The sequence below is a fragment of the Pelophylax lessonae genome (genome assembly GCF_965119305.1).
Source record: "Pelophylax lessonae genome assembly, chromosome: 1".
NCBI classification, from domain to species: domain Eukaryota; kingdom Metazoa; phylum Chordata; class Amphibia; order Anura; family Ranidae; genus Pelophylax; species Pelophylax lessonae.
The window spans coordinates 54,587,444-54,607,447 of record NC_138768.1 but is presented as its reverse complement, the minus strand read 5'-3'; the positions used below and the strand labels follow the sequence as shown (position 1 = coordinate 54,607,447).

Here is a 20,004-nt window from a genome sequence, read left to right as displayed (position 1 = left end):
AGAAATGCTGTTGACAGGATACCCAAATAAAAAAAAAAAAACTGCAACAGAATCATAAACAGATATACACTGCTGAGCCTTGAAGACTTGCCGATTTCAATCAGGAATTCACTTTCGTGTGGCCCCTCTGGCTATTGGGGAGGGATGCAAGGCAGTATAGGTCATGTTGTTCTTAAAAGGAGAAGTTCCCCCTTTTATGCACCTGACAGCCAAAGACCTCCCCTCACTCGCATTTGCTGAGAGGTAGAATCCTTATCCCCAAGCAAATGATCTCGGATGTTGTGGCTTACCCATAAGCAGTACCATTTACATCTATTGAGAGAGTTTGTCTAAGGCAGGCCATAGATAGATTATGCAATTTTCTTTCCTTCCACCAGGTGTGGAAGAAAAGAAAATTGCTTGAATCCCTCCCCCAATCAACCCTGATTGTTACCCTCCTGCAGCACTATTATGGCAGCAGCACAATGATTAGTGGCTAGTTGTACATAAGATAAACAGATCGACTTGTGTACAACCAGGGTGCCCAAACATGGATTGAATTTCGGCCAGTCCCTGCTGAACCAGACAACTTTTGATCCATGTGTGGTTGGCTAAACACTAGACCATAAACTTGGACATGCACAATATGGCGGTTCCATGAATGAGCAAACAAACGGTAAACAGCCTGGTGGTGTAGGCCTCAACATTGGAACCTAGGGATTGGCTGATCACAGGCAAGTATTCTTACATACACTCGGGGGGGGGGGGGGGGCAGGGAGTAAAGAAAGTATACCTGTCCCTTGATAATGAAGCAAAGCATTTAAAAACTAGCTTTGTAATTCCAAACACTGTTGAACACATTAAAGATGGAGAAAATGTCAGCTTCTCATTGAAATTCCTCATTAGATTTCTGATCCAATTTATTTTCTTTTGTTCAAATTATTCACAGGTGGCATAAAAGATCTTTAAAGGGCCAGTCCACCTCAATAGATTTTTCAGTTCTGGGTAGTCACTGGAGGGTTATTCACCTACTGGATTCTTTCATCCCCCAGACCTCCATGGAGGAGTTTCACTCTCAAAAATAAATGAAAAATCCAATAGGGGCGTGAAACCTCCTTAAAATGTCTGGGTGGAGTTGTAAATTTAGGTCACCACTGGCATCACAGAAAGATATAAATTATAATGAGAGAGAGCTTAAACCCTCCAGCAGCTAATCAGGACTGAATACTGAATGGAGAGAGAGTGTCTTAACATTGCAAGGACTGTCATTTGTCCCAGCTGGATGAAGTGCCAGTATGATCGATATAAAAAGTTCCTTCAGAGGAGACCAATAATCCAGCATTGTGTGAGCTTGAAGAGTCAGAAGAGTTGGCAGTTTTTTTTGAAAATTGGCATTATTAATAAATTTCCATTGTGCACTTCATGCTTAGACCACATTCTCCAGAATGATGGCGATACCCTGACCTCCTCCAATACAGGCAGATCCTACTGCATATTTTCCACCACGGCGTCTAAAAAAGGGAAAAAAAAAAAAAAAACACATTAAGGGTATAATCCCCGGTTACGTAATGACAGCATGCATGGTACAATACACACCACTATGGGGCTGGACTGTCTGCAACCAAAGGAGACAGAACTCAGATGAGCAGCCAAGGAGAGCCCTGTCCTACTATGCTCCACAAGCATTTCTGCAGGTCTTCCTTTTAGAAAACAGGATGGGCTTTGAAGAATCAACTTTTATATTAAAACTTTATTTGGATTACATCATTCATTGCCAGTAACACTAAATTACTATACAGATGACCTGCTAAGTTAAGGAAAACTTCACCTCTAGTGAAGTTGTGAAATAATAAATCCCCCACCTCCCTGACTGCAGCCCATCTGAAATACTGACTTGGTAAAAGTGACCACCCTGTCAGCTTTAAACGTCAGAAAACGCCCCCTCCCCCTTAATGCAGTGGGTCTGGTGCCAAACTGCATGGGTTAACGGCTCGTTTTTGTCTAGCGGTTCGGAGAGCCAAGATATACTCACCCAATTCTCCCAGCGCAAGACCGGCCCCTGCCGCTCCTGCCCATCCGCGACTAGCAGTCTTTTGTGGTGGACTGTTCCTGGCATCACACCCATAAACTGGCTCTTGACGTGAGAACGGCAGGAACAGTCCACTGATGGAAGTGGGGGAGCACCATTTTCCAGAGGATCAAAGGATCGGGCAAGTATAAGTTGTGTTCACTCCTAGACAAAATGAGTAGTTAACCAATGCGGTGTGGACACAACCCCCTCTGCATTGGGGGGGGGGGGGGGGAATTGCGCAGAGTTCTGCTTTAAGGCCAGGCAGTCACTGTTAGACTTTAGATGATCTCTCATCCCAATACCCATCAAAAAAATAAAATGGAAAAAATACAAATTAGGGATTAAATAGCATTTTTGTACTTGCTGTAAAACCCTTTTCTTAGACTCTATTGAGGGACACAGGAAATCTTACACCTTCGGGTTGTATATACTGCCACCTACAGGGAGGACTGGACGCTGGCAAAGAGACCTATAGGGCAGACAGGGTATATCTCCTCCCACTACCAGCATACCTCAGTTTTGCAGCGAAGCAGTACCAAGAGCATAAACAGAGGGGTGGGACCCATGTCCCTCAACGCACAAACTAAAAGGTTTTTTTTAAGAGTAAAAAAATAAAAATAAAGTCATCAATTGAGGGAAACAGGAAGTCTTAAAGCATAAAGTTTACCTTTTGGAACAGGTTACATATTCCACCCACATGTAGGGTGGAACATGCAACACGTTCCAGCTCCTGCTGCCAGTTCCCGCTCATCACCACCCCCAGTGGGACAGTATGCAGGGGGGGGGGGATCTTTTCCCTGCATCCACTATCACAATTTAAAAAAAAAAAAATTGCCCATACAGCCAGTAACTAATTCATTCACAGTTTCTAGTGAATGAATGAACTACCGTCAGCCTCCATGGCTGATGGCTTGTAGTTCTGTACAAACTGCGAAGGCGCTAAAGAGTGTGCTCTTAGTTCATTCACAAGCCTAGAAGCTTTCAATAGACATCCCATTATAAAGTATGGGCAGAAAGCTGCAGTGCTTGTCTGCAGAAGCCTTACCAATGCACCCCTGATCCACCGATCACAAGTGCAATGCTTTCCAGGCTCCTGCAGGAAAAAGTGATAAAATGCACAATTTTTCCCGGCAACAATTTGTGCATTTATTTTTTTTTATTGAAAGGTGAACTTATCCTTTACATTTTTGGAATAAACAGTCCAATATAGGGATGTAGAAACCAGCAAATGCCCAACGTAAACAGGAACTGCAGACTGCCTCCTGAAAAACCTCACACCTGAAGCTGCCATCAGATGAGGCAGAAATGTCCACCTGGTCCTGGTGGCAGCTTTGCAAGTCTGGGGAACTGAATATACGTGTTGAAGATTCAATGTATTCTGTAAAGCATTGCATAACACATTGAAGATTTATACATAAAACAGATAAGTGACAGAAGGACTTTATGTATAAAAGGCACATTTATGTAATGCTGATGGTGTAGCTTTACCTTAATTCATGAGTAAGATGAGCTGTGATTCGAGAACCAGATGCAGCCAGAGGGTGGCCCAGAGCTATGGCTCCTCCGTTCACATTAGTCTTCTCAGGATCCAGGCCTAGAGCCTTCTCCACTGACAAGTACTGAGCAGCAAAAGCCTCGTTCACCTGGAGACACAAGTCATTAGAAAGACATTAATTCAGCAGAATGGACTTTCCACAAGTGACTTCTATCTTTTCCAATGGCTGGAGAAAAAGCCGATATAAAACCTTATTCATGAGATTAAATAGAGTAATGTTTAAAACCACTAAGACAATGTGCACCTTTATCAGTATAGGATGTAAGTGGAAGAAGCCATAGTGCTCAGAGGGATATAGAGAGAACCAGGGCCAAGGTCTGCAGGATATTGTTGGGTCACACAAGGACAAGGCTTCAGGGTGAGGCAGGTGAATTAGCTGGAGGTCATATCAGAATAGGAGGATGGCTATACTGGACTAGGTGGGTTAGAAGAAGCAGTAAAGTTGGAGATCAGGAGTATAGGGAAAAAAAAATTAAAGGGGGGGGGGGGGGGTTAGGAGATATTAGAAGGATGTTGGAGGATAGCGACTGATTCGATGTGATGCATGCACCACTGATAAAGCACTGGTACATTACATTGATACACACACACACACACACACGTAATGGTGTACTGACATGCAGTATGTTGGGCCAAGGTGCTTTACAGCTCCAAACAATGCTGCAGTACAGAGAGTGCTCAGTGCATTAACCCAATGAACAGGATTGCAAATAGAGATGCATCTCCATGCAACAGTACTAAAATAAATATACATACATACATACATACATCACACACACACACACACACACGTGTTGGACAGAAGACACTGCTATGGGGGATAGGGGGCAGAGGGCACTACAGAGGGTGTGTGGAGAACACTAGAGCAGTAGACATTGTTTTTATTGGGGACTCTTATTTTTTTAAAGGGTGATGCACAACCCCCTGCCAGGGATCTTGGATTTCCTCCATGTGGTCCAGGTAGATCTCAACCTCTGAACGGTTGCTTATCCCTGTCTTAACCCCATGTTTACCAAGGTGTGTCATTTATAAACATTGTGGGAGTTAAAACAGCTCATGGTGGTTGCTGCTGCAGTCATGAGTTTGGTATGGATTGTTTTTTGTCCAGTGAGCCCAATCACTTTTACGGTACAGTGAGTGTTGTCAATGCAGATGGAGCAGAGCTGCTCCAGGCTCAGGAAGAATCCCAGCAATATTTTCAGGATTCCCCTGACTGCCTAACTGACAGACGGCTCCGCTTTTCACAGTGTGTGGCTGAGAGCCAGAGCCACATGTGCCTGCTCCCTCCCCAGCATGGCACTCCAGTGACTGGAAGAGCAGAGTGGAGAGCAGTGACTGACAGTCACTGCTCTCCACCCAGAGAACTGAGTGATCAGTGTTTTTAAAATTCACTCAGTTCTTGTCTTGGGACACAGAGTGACAGCTGCATCTCAACACTGATGTGGGAGAGAGAGGGAGACTGACTCAGGCAGATGTGTATATACAGCGAGGTCCCCTCAGCTCTATGGCGAGGAATCCTCCAGAAGTGTGGCACTCTCCCACCTCCTCACATACACCCAGAAGATGGCCTGCTCTGCTCCCCTTCACACGTATTGGGGGGGGGGGGGGGGGCGCATATGGCCAGTTAAAGGTAAACTGTGCACCCCAACTATTTGTAGGTGGTGCCCTTCCCTCAGCCATGGCAGGATGGGCTCAGTCTGCACTCCCTCCTCCCCCAGGGGCTTAGGAAGCAGTGACACAAAGGCAGGCTGGAGCAGTGGGACGGGGAGAGGCTGACACATGAAACTCTGAGCCCAGGCCGCGGACCTGGCACTCTTACCCGATGTCAGATAGATATGTGCTGCGTGACCTCAACGAGGAGGGCTGACAGTGGCAGAGGTCGAGCAGTGCATCCTATGGATGTGCTGAAAGTGGAAAAGAGGTGGGCGGTTCTGATTGGTCAGCGCCATCCATGTGATGGCGCTGACCAATAAGAATGCCTCTTGTCCGTACACTGAGAAGTATGAATAGGAGCCGCGGGGATTTCAAATCCAGACTCAATTTCTAGTCGCCAATGCGACACGGCGCCTGGGATTTGTTGAGCCCTGACCTATGGAAATTTTGGGTACTGCAGTTCACCATTTTACAGGCATGTGCAATTTTTAGGCTTGAGGTATCAGATCTATTGACTTAATGCAACCCTTTTATAGTTTACCATAAGAATGTGGATATATTGGGTTTGTGTGCACTAAAAAATTAAGTTCAGTGTTTTTTTTTTTTTTCCCCTTAAGCTTAGCTGGAATTGGATTTAAAGTAGGCAAACAAATTAAAGCTCATCTAAAATTGCCATTTATAGGGTGACACCTTTGTTGCAGAACAGTCGGGTATTTCTGTAAAAGTAAGTGGAAAAATCTATTGGCAGGATCAATGGGTAAGTCCCGGTTAACACTATTGCGATGTGGGAACACTGCGAATATACACAGCGTGTTCCCGCATCGCATCCGCAGCACAGGCAGTTCACACTGCCATATGCGATACGCTGGGGGTGTCAATTCAAAGTTAAACGACACCCCCAGATCAGATCGCATATCGCAAGTACGATCTGACAGTTCGCACAGAAATTGGATAGCACTGGTGTGAACCAACATGCGATCCGATTCTGCTGCGGACCAAGAAAAAAAAGGGTCCTGTGCGAGTTCACTGCGATTGCGGTGCGAATTCAGCCATTCAAAAACTGTATGGCAATGGCTGAATTTGCAACGCACAGAGATCGCATGTGAATTTAGGAGCAGTGCGCCCCAAGGTGTCCTTTTATGAACGGGTGAATTTTTTTTTCCGTTGGCTTCTCTACAGCTCTCCGGGGAAAATGATCACATCTGGCACCCATTTTATCAATTGGAGAACTTCAGTTCGCCCAGGGTGATCAGAGGAGAACGGTTTTCTCGGAGATCTGTGTAGAAGTCAATGGGGCGTCTGTAATCTCGTGAGACAAAGCGAGATTACTGTAGTATGAAAATCCCTGGCGCGCTTTAACAAGCAGAGATAAATCACTGCTGAGTACACTAGGTTAATAAATAATAGTCCCCTTACACACATATTATATATATATATATATATATATATATATATATATATACACACACACACACATACACACACACACACACATTAAATATATATCTACATGTATGTATGTATGTATGTATGTATGTATGTATGTATGTATGTATGTATGTATGTATGTATGTATATATATATATATATATACATACATAAATATGGCAGGGGGACATGATTACTGTGTTGGGGGGTCTGAACGAGGAAGAAGGATGTCCATAATCTTCCTTTTTCCCCCTCAGTTCTCCCCCGATTCTGTCTTCACTCCCCGCTTCACAAGCTCCAGGCTGGTGAATCCAGGAGTGTGAATTCTGACCCAGATCGCCAGTGAAGTGCGGGGATCGCAGCTTCATAGCCTGGCTGTTTCTGTGTCTGCCAATGACAGATTCACGTGTGAAGAGATGATCAGCGGAGAACAGGTTCTCCCCTGATCATTTCTGTTTCATAAACTGAGAATGATCGGAAATGAGCTGTGATCAGCAGGATCACTGGTCATCTCCGTTTCATAAAAGGACACCCAAATCATATGCGAGGTCTGTGATCGCATCCGTGTGAACCGGCACTTAAAAGAACTAAGTAAAGGATATTTACCTCTACAAGATCCATGTCCTTCAGGGCTAGGCCAGCTTTCTTCAGTGCTTCAGTAATAGCAGGAACGGGGCCTGCAAATATAAATCATGCTTGTAAAAACAGAAAAATACATACATACATAAATAAAATATAAAATAAATAAATCCAAAACAGTTTCTTTAGTTTTGGACTGATTAGGTAAGAGCTAGTAACACCATCATGTTTTTTAGTTTTTTGTCATCCGTGTCCCAACTAAGAAGAGTCCATTTGTCCTGATGGCCATTGTCACCAGGACAGGAAGTAATGGGAAATCCAAAGCGGTTCATATAACAAGTACAGGTGACCTTGCAATGAGGACACCTATTTCTGTGGCTGCTAGGGAGGGAATTCCCCACACTTTGCTTCTCACTTTCCATTTCCACAGGATAGGAAGTAAAAAAGATTATTCTGCCCAAAAAGGGACACAGACAGCAAAAAAAAGAAAAAAAAAAAAAATGTGCACATTATGTAGATAAAAATGGATTTTTGTAAAATCTTACCGTAAAATCCTTTTTTCTTAGCTCATTGACAGACGTAGTCCTCGGTGATTCAGCACCTTCGGGTTATGTTGCCTCCACAGGAGTAGGACTAGACATGAAATAAAATGCTCTGGCCACACCCTAGGGGCAGTCCCCGAGGGTATATCCTCTCTCTCTCTGCCACAGCAAATCAGTTATGTCACAAAGCAGTGTTTAGAGAATTTAACCCAACCCAACTCCAAAACAGAGGGGCGGGTACTACGTCTGTCAATGAGCTAAGAGAAAAGGATTTTACGGTAAGATTTTACAAAAATCCATTTTTCTCTATCGCTCATTGACAGACGTAGTCCTCGGTGATTCAGCACCTTCGGGACGTCCCAAAGCAGTACCACAAATGAGGGGTGGGAGAAATGGAAATTAAATCCAATCTAGAAGGCCCAACTAGAAGTTTTACAATGCTCATCCTCAATGATGAGACTCAACAAAAATCTTTCAACAGAAAAAAACTCTCGAGGTAGACCTCCGGTCTCCTCAAATTGCGGCCTGCAAAACCTTGCGGCCAAATGAGGCATCCGCCGATGCCATCACATCAATCTTATAAAATTTTGTAAAGGTATGTACCGACGACCAGGTGGCCGCCTTACATACCTGGACCACTGACGCCTGATGGCGGAAGGCCCAGGAAGTACTGAGCGCTCGAGTGGAGTGTGCCCTAACAGGGAACGGAGGACTCCGACCCTTAATAGAATAAGCCTGTACCACCGTCTGTCTAATCCATTTGGAGATAGTCGCGGCAGATGCAGGCAACCCCTTTCTGGGGCCATCCGTGATCACAAAAAGTGAATCCGTCTTACGGAACGATTCCGTAGCCTTCAGGTATACCCTGATTGCCCGAACCACATCCAAGGAATGCAACGCATGTTCCCGATGATGATTGGGCTGAGGACACAAGGAAAGTAGTACAATATCTTCATTCAGATGAAAATCTGAAACCCCCTTTGGAAGAAAGGATGGCTTAGGATGAAGTACTACCTTATCCCTATGAATCACTAGGTATGGGGACTGGCATGATAAAGCAGCCAGTTCTGACACCCTGCGTGCAGAAGTGATAGCCACCAAGAAGGCCACCTTCTGGGATAAAGTAAACAAGGGAATCTCCCTGATGTTTTCAAAAGGAGGTTTCTGTAGAACCGACAAAACCAAATTAAGATCCCAGGGCGGTAAGGGCGCGCGGACTGGTGGAGCCAGGTGCCGCACCCCCTGGATGAAATTCCGCACCAAGGACTTGGTAGCTAAAGGTTTCTGAAAGAAGATTGCTAATGCTGAAACTTGACCCTTGATGGTGCTCAAGGCTAATTTCTGCTCAACCCCTTTTTGCAAAAAGGCCAATATTCGAGCCACCGAATAGGTACGTGGAGGAAATCCTAAAGATTCGCACCACGCGATATAAGTCTTCCATGTGTGATAATAGACTCTGCTGGAAGTCGCTTTCCTTGCTTTAATAAGGGTAGGAATGACTGAAGCTGACAACCCTCTGTCCTTCAGTACTTGGGTCTCAATGGCCAGGCCATTAAAACCAGCGACTGTAAAGCACGATGGTAGATTGGTCCTTGAGACCGCAGACACTCCCTGAGACGAAGTTCCCACGGAACGTCCGCGACTAGCAAGTCCAAGTTGGCCAGGCCGGCTTGACGAGGCCAGCCTAGAATTTCTAGGACCACTGGCGCTGACTGGATCTGAACCAGGCGTCCCTAGAGCTATCTGGCCCCGACCATCCGAGAAAGTCTGGTCGTTTTCTGTTCCCACACATTTATCAGACACCTGATTCCTATCAGGAACGGTGATCTTTCCTGGTTGAACCTCAGGGACCGAAGTCACCTGGCTAGAGGCTTCTTGGTCTGTCTGGTCAACCGGATCCGATTCCTGTGGGGAATTGAGACTAATCTTAGGAAAAGGTAAAGGAAAAGATCTGTTCAGGGAACGGTGACTACCGCTCCCTGTAGTACTTAAATGTTGGAAGGGAAGAATCGCACCGGTAGCAGTAGTCGATGCTCGATCTAATGTCCTGAATACCGGTGAAAATGTCCCCCCACCCTCAAACCGGGTGGGGGCGCACCTTCAGGCTGTGTAATCCTTTGCTTCGGGTTTGGCTGAGTCGGTCCTCTGTTTGTCCGACCAGCCCTTCTTGAACCCTCCTGGAGGAGTCTTGCCTTTCCCGCTTGTTCCAGCCGGGCGTGCGAACCCTTTATGGGCGGTAAAGAAAGGTCCTCGCTAATTGCAAAGTCCCTTAGCTTTAGCAGCCTGTGGCAAGAAAGTGCTCTTGCCCCCAGTGGCATCCTTAATGATCTCATCTAGGGTGGCCCCAAATAGGCGATTCCCCTGAAAGGGGAGATTCGTCGAGGTCTTTTTGGAACCTAGGTCAGCTGACCAGCATTTTAACCACAGCACACGTCTGAGGATTACCGCTGACATAGATGCATGCCCTAATAGGGGGGTAGCATCCAAGGCTGCGTCACAGATAAACTGTAGCCCTTGTATAATCTGTTCCATCAAATCAGATGTTCCCTGGGGGATATCTTTTCCCCTCAGGTCTTGGCGTACCAATCTCGCCCATTCCGTTAGTGTCTGGGAAACTAGAAGAAATAACAATTACTGGTCTAAATGCTGACCCCATCAGGGAGAAGAAAGTGCGGGACTCCCGCTTCCACCTTTCGATCCACCGGATCCTTAAAGGACGAAGTGTCCTCCACTGTGATAACCGTGGCTTTATTCAGCCTGGAAATAGGTGGATCCACCACTGGTGGTACCGTCCATTTCTTAATGAGGGATTCCTCAAACGGATAGTGTCTAGCAATACGCTTGGAAATAGTAAAGGTACGTTTAGAATGCTCCCATTCTTCTTTAATTTTATTACCAAAACACTTGGGTACAGGAAAAACCTTCACTGGTTTTGATGGACTTGTTAGTACCAAAAGGAATCTCTGTTTCAGTTGCCTCTGCCGGTAAAACCTCAAGTCTTAAGGTTTCCCGCACCGCCACAACTAGTGCGTCCACCAATGCTTCTTCCTGAATTATGGCGGAAGAATGAACGTCCTCCTCACTGTCTGAGGGAGCTTTACCTGAGGTAACAGCCCCTGCAGAGGGACCTGCAGCTGCAGTGACCATCTCTGAATCTGAGTCAGAGGTGTCAGATAATATAGGGGTAGGCGGGGGTCGCTTTCTTGACCCCCGTCCCTGACAGGCCGTCTCCACCCGAGCCACCAAAGACTCCAAAACTGATGTAAATGCGTCTATACTCTGTGCACCGGCGGGTCCCATGGTCCCCTCGAGGGAAACAGGTGGGGGTGCTTGTGTGGCAGGGTCCATGATAATTCCAGTTATTACCCGGACAATTCAATCCAAAAATAAATTTTTTTTTTTTTTTTTTTTTTAGGATTGTCAGCTCCCAAACCAAGCCTCCTGGCTTTTTGCACATAAAAATCACACTCAAAGTAGGGGGATCTGTGCCATGTTATAGGATAGAGGGGGACTCTATCTTACCATACAGAGAGGGGCCCGCGTTCACCACAAGACCCGTCAGGGGGAAAGGGGGAACATACTATTCACCATACCGGAACCAGGCGGGCGCCAACTCCTTACAGTACCCCTCTCCACCGGGGCGGGAGGGCTGTCGACCAATACGGACGCCGTGACTCACGGTCCTTGGCGTTTCAGCGAGACGTTTAACTCGCAGGGTCAGTCCCTCCAGTGGAACTAGGTCGCGGCTGACCCAGCGCGGAGCTATGGCCTGCACGCGCCGCTCGTAGGCTGAACTGGGGTGACCACCGGATCTCAACAACCAGCCCGTCGCCCAGTTCAGCTTTCTTGCTTGAAGATCTCACAGGAACACTGGAGAAAAAAAAGCGGTCTAAAAAATCTTTTTAAGAAAAAAATCCTGCCAGGACCGAAGAGCCCAGCAAGGTATCTAGGTCCTTACTCCTGACTAGACAGAAAAAAACTGATTTGCTGTGGCAGAGAGAGGATATACCCTCGGGGACTGCCCCTAGGGTGTGGCCAGAGCATTTTATTTCCTGTCTAGTCCTACTCCTGTGGAGGCGACATAACCCGAAGGTGCTGAATCACCGAGGACTACGTCTGTCAATGAGCGCTAGAGAAATTATTGTTTTTTGGATACATTAATGAAAACTTGAGTCCATTAACATGAACAAGTAGGTTTAAAAAAAATGTAAGAGAAAAAAATGCCCAGCCTGCAGGCTGGAGCCAGTAATTACCTACATAAGGGCTCTTTCACACGGGCGGTCCGATCAGATTTGCCTGTCAGTTTTTTAGGCGGATCTGATCGGATGCCCCATTCAGCCCTATGGAGCAACGGATGTCAGCAGTGACATGTCCGCTGACACCCGCTGCCATCCGCATCCAATCCTGTCCGTGAAATCCGGACAGATGGAAACCTTTTTTTCCCCATCCATCCTGGGGATCGGATGAGAGCGGACAGGCGGTCCGCTCTCATTCGATTCCCCATAGAGAGCAGCGGGGGCTGTGACAACTCCCTCTCCGCACTGCAAGCGGAGACGGAGCTGTCATCCGCCGGCTCAGCGAGGATCGCAGATCGATCCCCGCTGAGCAGCACAGATCCGCCTACGGAGGCGGACCGTGTGAAAGAGCCCTTAGTCTTTAAAACTTCCAGTGTGCCCCCCTCCGATCCAGAGCACACTCCGACCTCCCAACTTTAGCGATGAGTGCCACCCTTCAGAGCCAAGTCAAACCCACCCATTGCTATACTGTCTAATGAAAGTGCCCTCAGTGGTCAATAACCGTTTTCTCACTAGACAGTGGGATCCTTCACTATGGCTTGGCTACAATGGCACAGCACAGTAGTTGTAAACCTCAAACATCAAATATGAACAAAACATATCCCCCCTATAGTGTGTACTTGTCTTAATTAAGAGCATTAAGTGTCATTTCTGTCTGCTGCTTTGTTCCTCTGCATGAGTCACTTCTGACACTGATAAAAAATGGTGACAGGGGAGGGACCTCCAGCTGATGGACAGCCTCAGCTCTGTTCCTGTGTGAAGGGGGGGGGGGGTGCCTTTTCCCTCCAATCAACACCCAGAGCTCTCCTCACTGGGCTTTATAATTCAGCACTTTGTAGAGAAGAGAATACTACAGATAAACATGTACAACTTATGTAGGAGGATCGGTTTAATCTCTGTGTTTCACATAAGACCAGCCAGTCACTTCATAACCACTAAAAGTTAGACAGGTCAATTCTCTCATGAAACACAGTGTGCCCAGAATCAGCGTACATTATATGGGTTCTAATGGCATAGTTCACCCCAGCACAGTGCTTTTCATTTCCTGAAAAACAAGTACAACATGCTGGTTTTTTTTTCCTGGCCAGAACAGTACTTAAAAAAAAAAAAAAAAATTTAAAGTACTGTTCTGGCCAGGAAAAAAAAAAAAAAACCAGCATGTTGTACTTGTTTTTCAGGAAATGAAAAGCACTGTGCTGGGGTGAACTATGCCATTAGAACCCATATAATGTACAGTGCCTTGAAGAGGTATTCATACCCCTTGAAATTTTCCACATTTTTGTCATGCTACAACCAAAAACATAAATATATTTTATTGGGATTTTATGCGATAGACCAGTGATGGTGAACCTTGGCACCCCAGATGTTTTGGAACTATGTTTCCCATGATGCTCCTGGACTCTGCAGTGTAGGTGAGCATCATGGGAAATGTAGTTCCAAAACATCTGGGGTGCCAAGGTTCGCCATCACTGCGATAGACCAACACAAAGTGGTACATAATTGTGAAGTGGAAGGCAAATGATAAATTGTTTCCAAATTTTTTTTTTTTTTTTTTTTTAACAGTGTTAAAAATGTACATGCAGGACGACATTTGAAACGAGTCCGGAGGGCGTTTTTGTGGTGTGAAAGGGCCCTCAAATTTCCTTAGGCAGGACAGAATCATTTGCTTTAAGAAACTGGCTGCCCCCTTTTATTTTCCCAGGGTTTGTGTATGTGAGATGTAGCAAGAAGGGTGTTCCATTACCACCAGCAAATGGGTTCCAGAATCACCCAATTACAGGTTTGGGGGGGTTCGGGGGGGTACTACTCCAGCAGAACAATGTCCAAATGCTCCCCTGCCTGCATCTCATGGTATAAAACTTTAGATCTGACTGGAATGTGTAAAATAGTAATTGAGCAAAATCGTGCAAGCACTCAAAAAGCAACTTCATCTCCCCATACAGTTTATCTGGCCAGTGTTGTATAAAACATCTAAATAAATACACTTGCATTTGAAGCCGGATAGATCTGTGTGGATAGTCAGTCAGCCCATTAGATCCTGTATATGTATAGTGTACATTCCTGGATGCCATACACACACTGGAATGTCACAGACAGACATTTCTTTATGTGAGGGAAGTGATTCTCCATGCAGCACAATAGGGTCTATGTTCTCAGAGAATATGTAGAATGTACAGATTGTGAAGATTACACACAGAGCCCCCTCTCCTATTCTATAGGTTATAACTGTATAAAACTGAGCACACCATATGCAATAGTAAACATTTGTATGTAAAACCAAGATCAGTATCTGAGACATATTAATACTGATCCGTCCTGGTTGCATTATTATTTTTTCCCCCTTTTTTGGCACCTTGGGATCCTGCAACATTTCCTGTCCTACAGTTACAACACTCACTCCTTGTACTGCCTCTATGGAGGAGCAGCATTGTCACATGAGGATAGAAAGTGTTAACACATCCACCCCCTCTCCTCATCAACATAGGGAGGATCTACAAAATGCTCATTGTTAGGTTCTATATACATTTTATATGGAATTGCACTGAACCCCCCCCCCTTTTTTTTTTTTTTTTTTTTTTTTTTTTACGTTGAGAGTACAAGTACCAATGCTTTGGGGTGCAATCTGCATGAATACAAAAATGGATGGACGCAACTAGCACTGCAAAGAATTGCATGCATTGCGATTCCTGTCTGCATGGAATGCGTTTTCCTGTACTGCTTCTGTGTGAACCCCAGGCTTGTCATAGTAATTCTGAGCACAAGTTCGCACAGGAGTGGGGAAACCTCCCTGCATGATGGGTTCCACCTGCTCTGGCTCCCATCCAACTGTGGAGATCTGCGGTTTGGGCTCCTCCTGCCTCTCCCATGGCTTTGTTCCCCACATTTCCAGCAGTTCTCTTCCCCCGTCTCTTTTCTCCAGTGGTTCGAGCCATCCACTGGACCCCCTTCCCCCATCCCCCCCCAGTCCCACTGTAATACAATTCCCTGCTGGCAGACACCAAAAATCGCTTCACTGCTCTGGGGATTTGAAATCCCCTCCACTTGTTCTTCTCCTGAGAGTACGGCTAGACTGTTTCTGATTGGTCAACGCCATCAATGTGATGGTGCTAACCAATTAGTATGGACTACAAGGGTTCTATCAGCACTGCAAAGAGATGGCTTGAACTGCTGAAAGCTGGGGGGGGGGGGGGGGGAGCCGCTGGAGATGCAGGGGGAACAAAACCACGGGAGAGGCAGGAGATGTCCATAGTTGAATAGGATCTGGAGCTAGTGGAATCAGTCATGCAGGAAGGTTTCCCGCCCCGTGTAAACTTCACTAAGACAAACCTGGGCTTACACAGGAGCGGTATGGAAACGCAATGCGAATCCCACCACATTGACATTCGGTTCAAAATTGCATACAATTTTTTGCAGTGTAATTTGTGCCTTTTTATTTTGTATGGACGCAAATCGCACCGCAAAGTATCGGTTTCGGGAGCATTTTCATGAGTACCGGTGAAAATACTTGGTACCAGTGCCTACCTACTAGAATCATGAAACAATTATCTTGGTAAACTCTTCTGGGAAGGAAGAGATCAACATTCCCAAAAGTGTCAGTTTCCCAGTGGGCTAAGAGAACCGACTTTAGTGACCAGAGTGTTTAGCAGCGCTGGCCCTGGAAAAGGCGAATATTTTAAGCCTTCTTTTACAGGTAAACGGTCCGTCCAAGCTACAATTCTAGTATAAGAAAAAGGTTGGTGTAAAAAAAAAAAAAGGTAGCATAATGTCAGAAAAAGGAGGAAGAGAAAACGGTAAAAGTTGTTCCTTACCAATGCCCATAATCTTGGGCTCACACCCGGACGCATGATAGGCTACAATCCTGGCGAGTGGGGTGAGCTTGTGCTTTGCAACGGCTTCTTCACTGGCCAAGATGAGAACTCCGGCTCCATCGCTGATACCCTGGAACAAAGACAATATTAGTTCAGGACAAGAGTTTGTGACCTGCCATTTACGTTCTATATGCAATTTTATTTTTAAACCGAGTTTTCAGAAAAGAAAACAGAAAAAGGAACGTAGTGCAGAGGGTATCCCCAACTGACAACTGAAATGATCAAAGGCTTCACTAAACCATAATATTTTTATGATGTAAAGAGTGCCAAGTGCAGCAAACATTCAAAAATTAAAGTGTTATCAAACCTTTGTGTTTAACCACTTTACCTCCGCCCACAGTAATATTACTGCGGCAGAGTGGCTCGTTATCGTCTGACGACGTAGTACTACGTCGTCAGACACTCCCCCCTTCTGGGCGGCGCCTCGCTCCCGCTGTTTTCATTCACAGCGGGAGTTGGGCCAGGGGAGGAGCAGCAGTGATCGCCGCTGCTCTGCCCCGATCGCCGGGGATCTAGTGTGGAGATACGCCCGCCTGTGTAAACACAAGCGGGCGGATCTCCATAGTGACAGGGAGTGACACATCGGACTGTTCAGCATAGCTGGACATCCGATCTGTCCATGACTCACTCAGTCACCTCCCCCCCCCCACACGTCAGTAAGCACCAGGCATACATTAACCCCTCCCTCTCCAATAAAATTAACCCCTTCCCTGCCAGTGTCATTTTTACAGTAACAGTGCATATATATAGCACTGATTACTGCAGTAATGTCACTGGTACCCCCAAAAGTGTCAAAAATGTCAGTCAAGGGTCCGAACTGTCCGCCGCAATGTCGCAGTCCCGCAAACAAAAAAAAAAAAAAACAAAAAAACACCAAAAATGACAGAAATCTTTCCCTTTGTTAGTAAACGCAATAACTTTTGCGCAAACCAATCAAAATACGCTTATTGCGATTTTTTTTACCAAACATAGGTAGCAGAAAGCAAATTGGCCAAAATTTTTTAAAAAAATTGGTTTTTACATCTTTTTTGGGGGGAATTTCATATAAAAAAAAAATGTTAAAAATATTGTTATTTTTTCAAAATAAACGCTCTTTTTTTGTTTATAGCGCAAAAAGTAAAAATCGCACAGGTGATCAAATACCACCAAAAGAAAGCTCTGTTTGTGGGGAAAAAAAAAGGACGTAAATTTTGTTTGGGTACGGCGTCGCACGACCGCGCAATTGTCAGTTGAAGTCGCACAGCGCCGAATCGCAAAAAGTGGCCTGGACGGAAGACAGCAAAATCCTCCGGTGGTAAAGTGGTTAAGCACGTCTATACTTACCTGCTCTGTGCAATGTTTTTGCACAGAACAGCCCTGATCCTCTTCTTCTGTGGTCCCCCCTCCAGCGCTCCAGGCCCCTCTTCAGCAGGTGCCCCCACAGAAAGCTGATTTCCATGGGGGCACTAGTGCGTGATCGCTCCAGAGCCACCTGTGTCTATTGACACATAGCAGGTGGCTTGGCCCCGCCCCCGCTTTTGTGTCGCAGCATTTGATAGACAGAAGCGCGAGCCAATGGCTGCTATCTGCCCAATGAGGAGGGAGACAGTGGTGAGAAGCACTGCTCTTGTGCACGTCACTGGATCAGGCAAGAAAAGGGTGTGGGGAGGAGGGGGCTCCCCAATCCTGGTGTTCTGTGGTCCTCAGTGCTGCACAGCTATGAACTATGTGAGTGCCACTGTTGGGCAACAAGGAAAGAGGTAGGTTCATGACTCCCTGAGCTCACAGGAAATTGGTTGAATGGCACTGGGTGGAAGCGGACTGGATAAGTAGGCAGAGACAGCACTGGAGAGGAGGCAAGTACTGCAGCCAGATATGCAATTTTTTAACATGGCTGGACTACCTAGTTAGCCCCTTCATGGGTAAGGGCACATTCAAACCGATACGTTTTTCCTACATTTTTACTTTGCAAGAAAAAAAAAAAAAAAAAAAAAAAAAGCAAAATCCTTTGGGACTCTTCACACCACTGCATTATGGGTGCGGTGCATTTTGTAAAGTCCCATGCTGCATCTTCGGTCATCCCATGTCTTTATGGGCCTTGCTTTGGGCACTGGTCCAAATTATTTGGTGGAGGGGGGATTATGGTGTGGGGTTGTTTTTCAGGGGTTGGGCTTGTCCCCTTAGTTCCAGTGAAGGGAACTCTTAAGGCATCCGCATACCAAGACATTTTGGACAATTTGATGCTCCCAACTTTGTGGGAACAGTTTGGGGATGGCCCCTTCCTGTTCCAACATGACTGCGCACCAGAGCACAAAGCAAGGTCCATAAAGACATGGGTGAGGGAGTTTGGGGTGGAGGAACTTGACTGGCCTGCACAGAGTCCTGACCTTAACCCGATACAACACCTTTGGGATGAATTTGAGCGGAGACTGCGAGCCAGGCCTTCTCTCCAACATCAGTGCCTGACCTCACAAATGCGCTTCTGGAAGAATGCTCAAACATTCCCATAGACACACTCCTAAACCTTGTGGACAGCCTTCCAAGAAGAGTTGAAGCTGTTATAGCTGCAAAGGGTGGGCCAACTCAATATTGAACCCTACAGACTAAGACTGGGATGCCATTAAAGTTCACGTGTGTGTAAAGGCAGGCGTCCCAATATATTTGGTAATACAGTGTGTGTGTATACACATGGCAGTAACGGATTGACGAATGCTGAAACTGAGCTTTAAAAATGCCTAATAACGTGAAGTGAATTAGCACAGTAAGGGAGACCAGTCAGACATCGACCTTTCCTCACCAAGTTAGATCAGATCTGCATGGGTTTGTTTTATAGTCCAGTGACAGGTTTTTTTCAGTAACCAATAGCGATACAAAAAGTCAGGCAAGCATATTTGCATATGGGAGTGTCCCGTGTTTTGGGAGTTTGGGGCTCCTAACAAGCAGCTCAGAGGTATAAAATGTACACCCAGTTCCAGTTGAAGATTTACCAATCCTGTTACAGAGTATTGGTCAACTGGAAAAGATAAAAAAAAAAAAAAAAAAAAAAAAAAAAAAAAAGCAATATTTATTGCAAGTGGCCAATAAAGGGTTTTTCCAAATAAAACGTCACACTCGGGCACTTCTGTCTAGAGCGATGTCATTGCTTTCCATCAGCTAAAGCTACTCATTGCTTATGTGCTCTCATTTTGTATAACTGCACTTTAAGTATTTGAGACCAAACAAAATAAATTTTTTGGGATAACACCGACTCCATAATTATAAACTGACTCAAAGTATTCCATACCGAGGCGTTCCCAGCAGTCACCACTCCGTCCTTCTTGAACACCGTTGGCAGTTTGGCCATTTGCTCCAGTGTAGTCTGGGGTCTCGGGTGCTCGTCTTGCTCCATTTTTACAGGTCCTTTCTTTGTTTTTAATTCAATCGGGGCCATTTCTGCAGTGAAGTACCCAGCGTCCTGAGCTAAACAGATGACAAAAGCCAGAAGGTTACACTATGGGAGGCAGGAATTGCGATTAGTTGGTCCCTATTGCACAGTATCTACACCACTTTGGTAAAAGCTTGTAGACATGGAGGACCCCATATTCAAGACTACATGGGTTATGCCTGGGAATCCCCAATGTTAGTTTTAAAGGCTGAACTCCAGGCAAACAGCTGTATACTCCGATGGAATTTGTATATAGGAGGGATGTTTACCTGCAAAAAGATTTGCACTTCTGTCCATCCAGTCCTGAGGTTTACACAGTTCTGCTCACCGGCAAAGGGAAAGATATTGATATTTCTCCACTGCAGTTATAATTACAAGTCTTGTCCCTCCCTACACCCATTCTCTGAAACGAGACGCAGCCCACTCTCTTCTCTCCTACGATTAGCAAGCCCCCTACACTGCATTTTTGTTCACTGTACTCTGAGCTCGGCTGTACAGACTGTACAAATTTGCTGCATTCAATTCGTGCTCTTATATCTTCCTGGAGTTCAGCTTTAGGTATCGGAAAGAGGACTTCATTCTTTACATGAAACAAATTCTGGGGTTAACCTATACAAGTCCAAACCACCC

At 45.7% G+C, this 20,004-nt stretch overlaps 1 protein-coding gene across 1 annotated transcript in view; it reads right to left on the bottom strand.

Moving 5' to 3' along the window:
• Positions 1 to 1,327: 1,327 nt before the first annotated feature.
• ACAA2 (acetyl-CoA acyltransferase 2) overlaps positions 1,328 to 20,004 on the bottom strand; it is a 38,451-nt gene continuing 19,774 nt past the window's right edge. The window contains exons 6-10 of the mRNA XM_082244205.1: positions 19,234 to 19,409; positions 15,912 to 16,041; positions 7,293 to 7,363; positions 3,539 to 3,693; positions 1,328 to 1,490 (exon numbers count right to left, since the gene is read on the bottom strand). Of these exons, the coding sequence (XP_082100331.1) occupies positions 1,406 to 1,490; positions 3,539 to 3,693; positions 7,293 to 7,363; positions 15,912 to 16,041; positions 19,234 to 19,409 (617 nt within the window). The 3' untranslated portion in view covers positions 1,328 to 1,405. The remainder of the gene's footprint in view (positions 1,491 to 3,538; positions 3,694 to 7,292; positions 7,364 to 15,911; positions 16,042 to 19,233; positions 19,410 to 20,004) is intronic.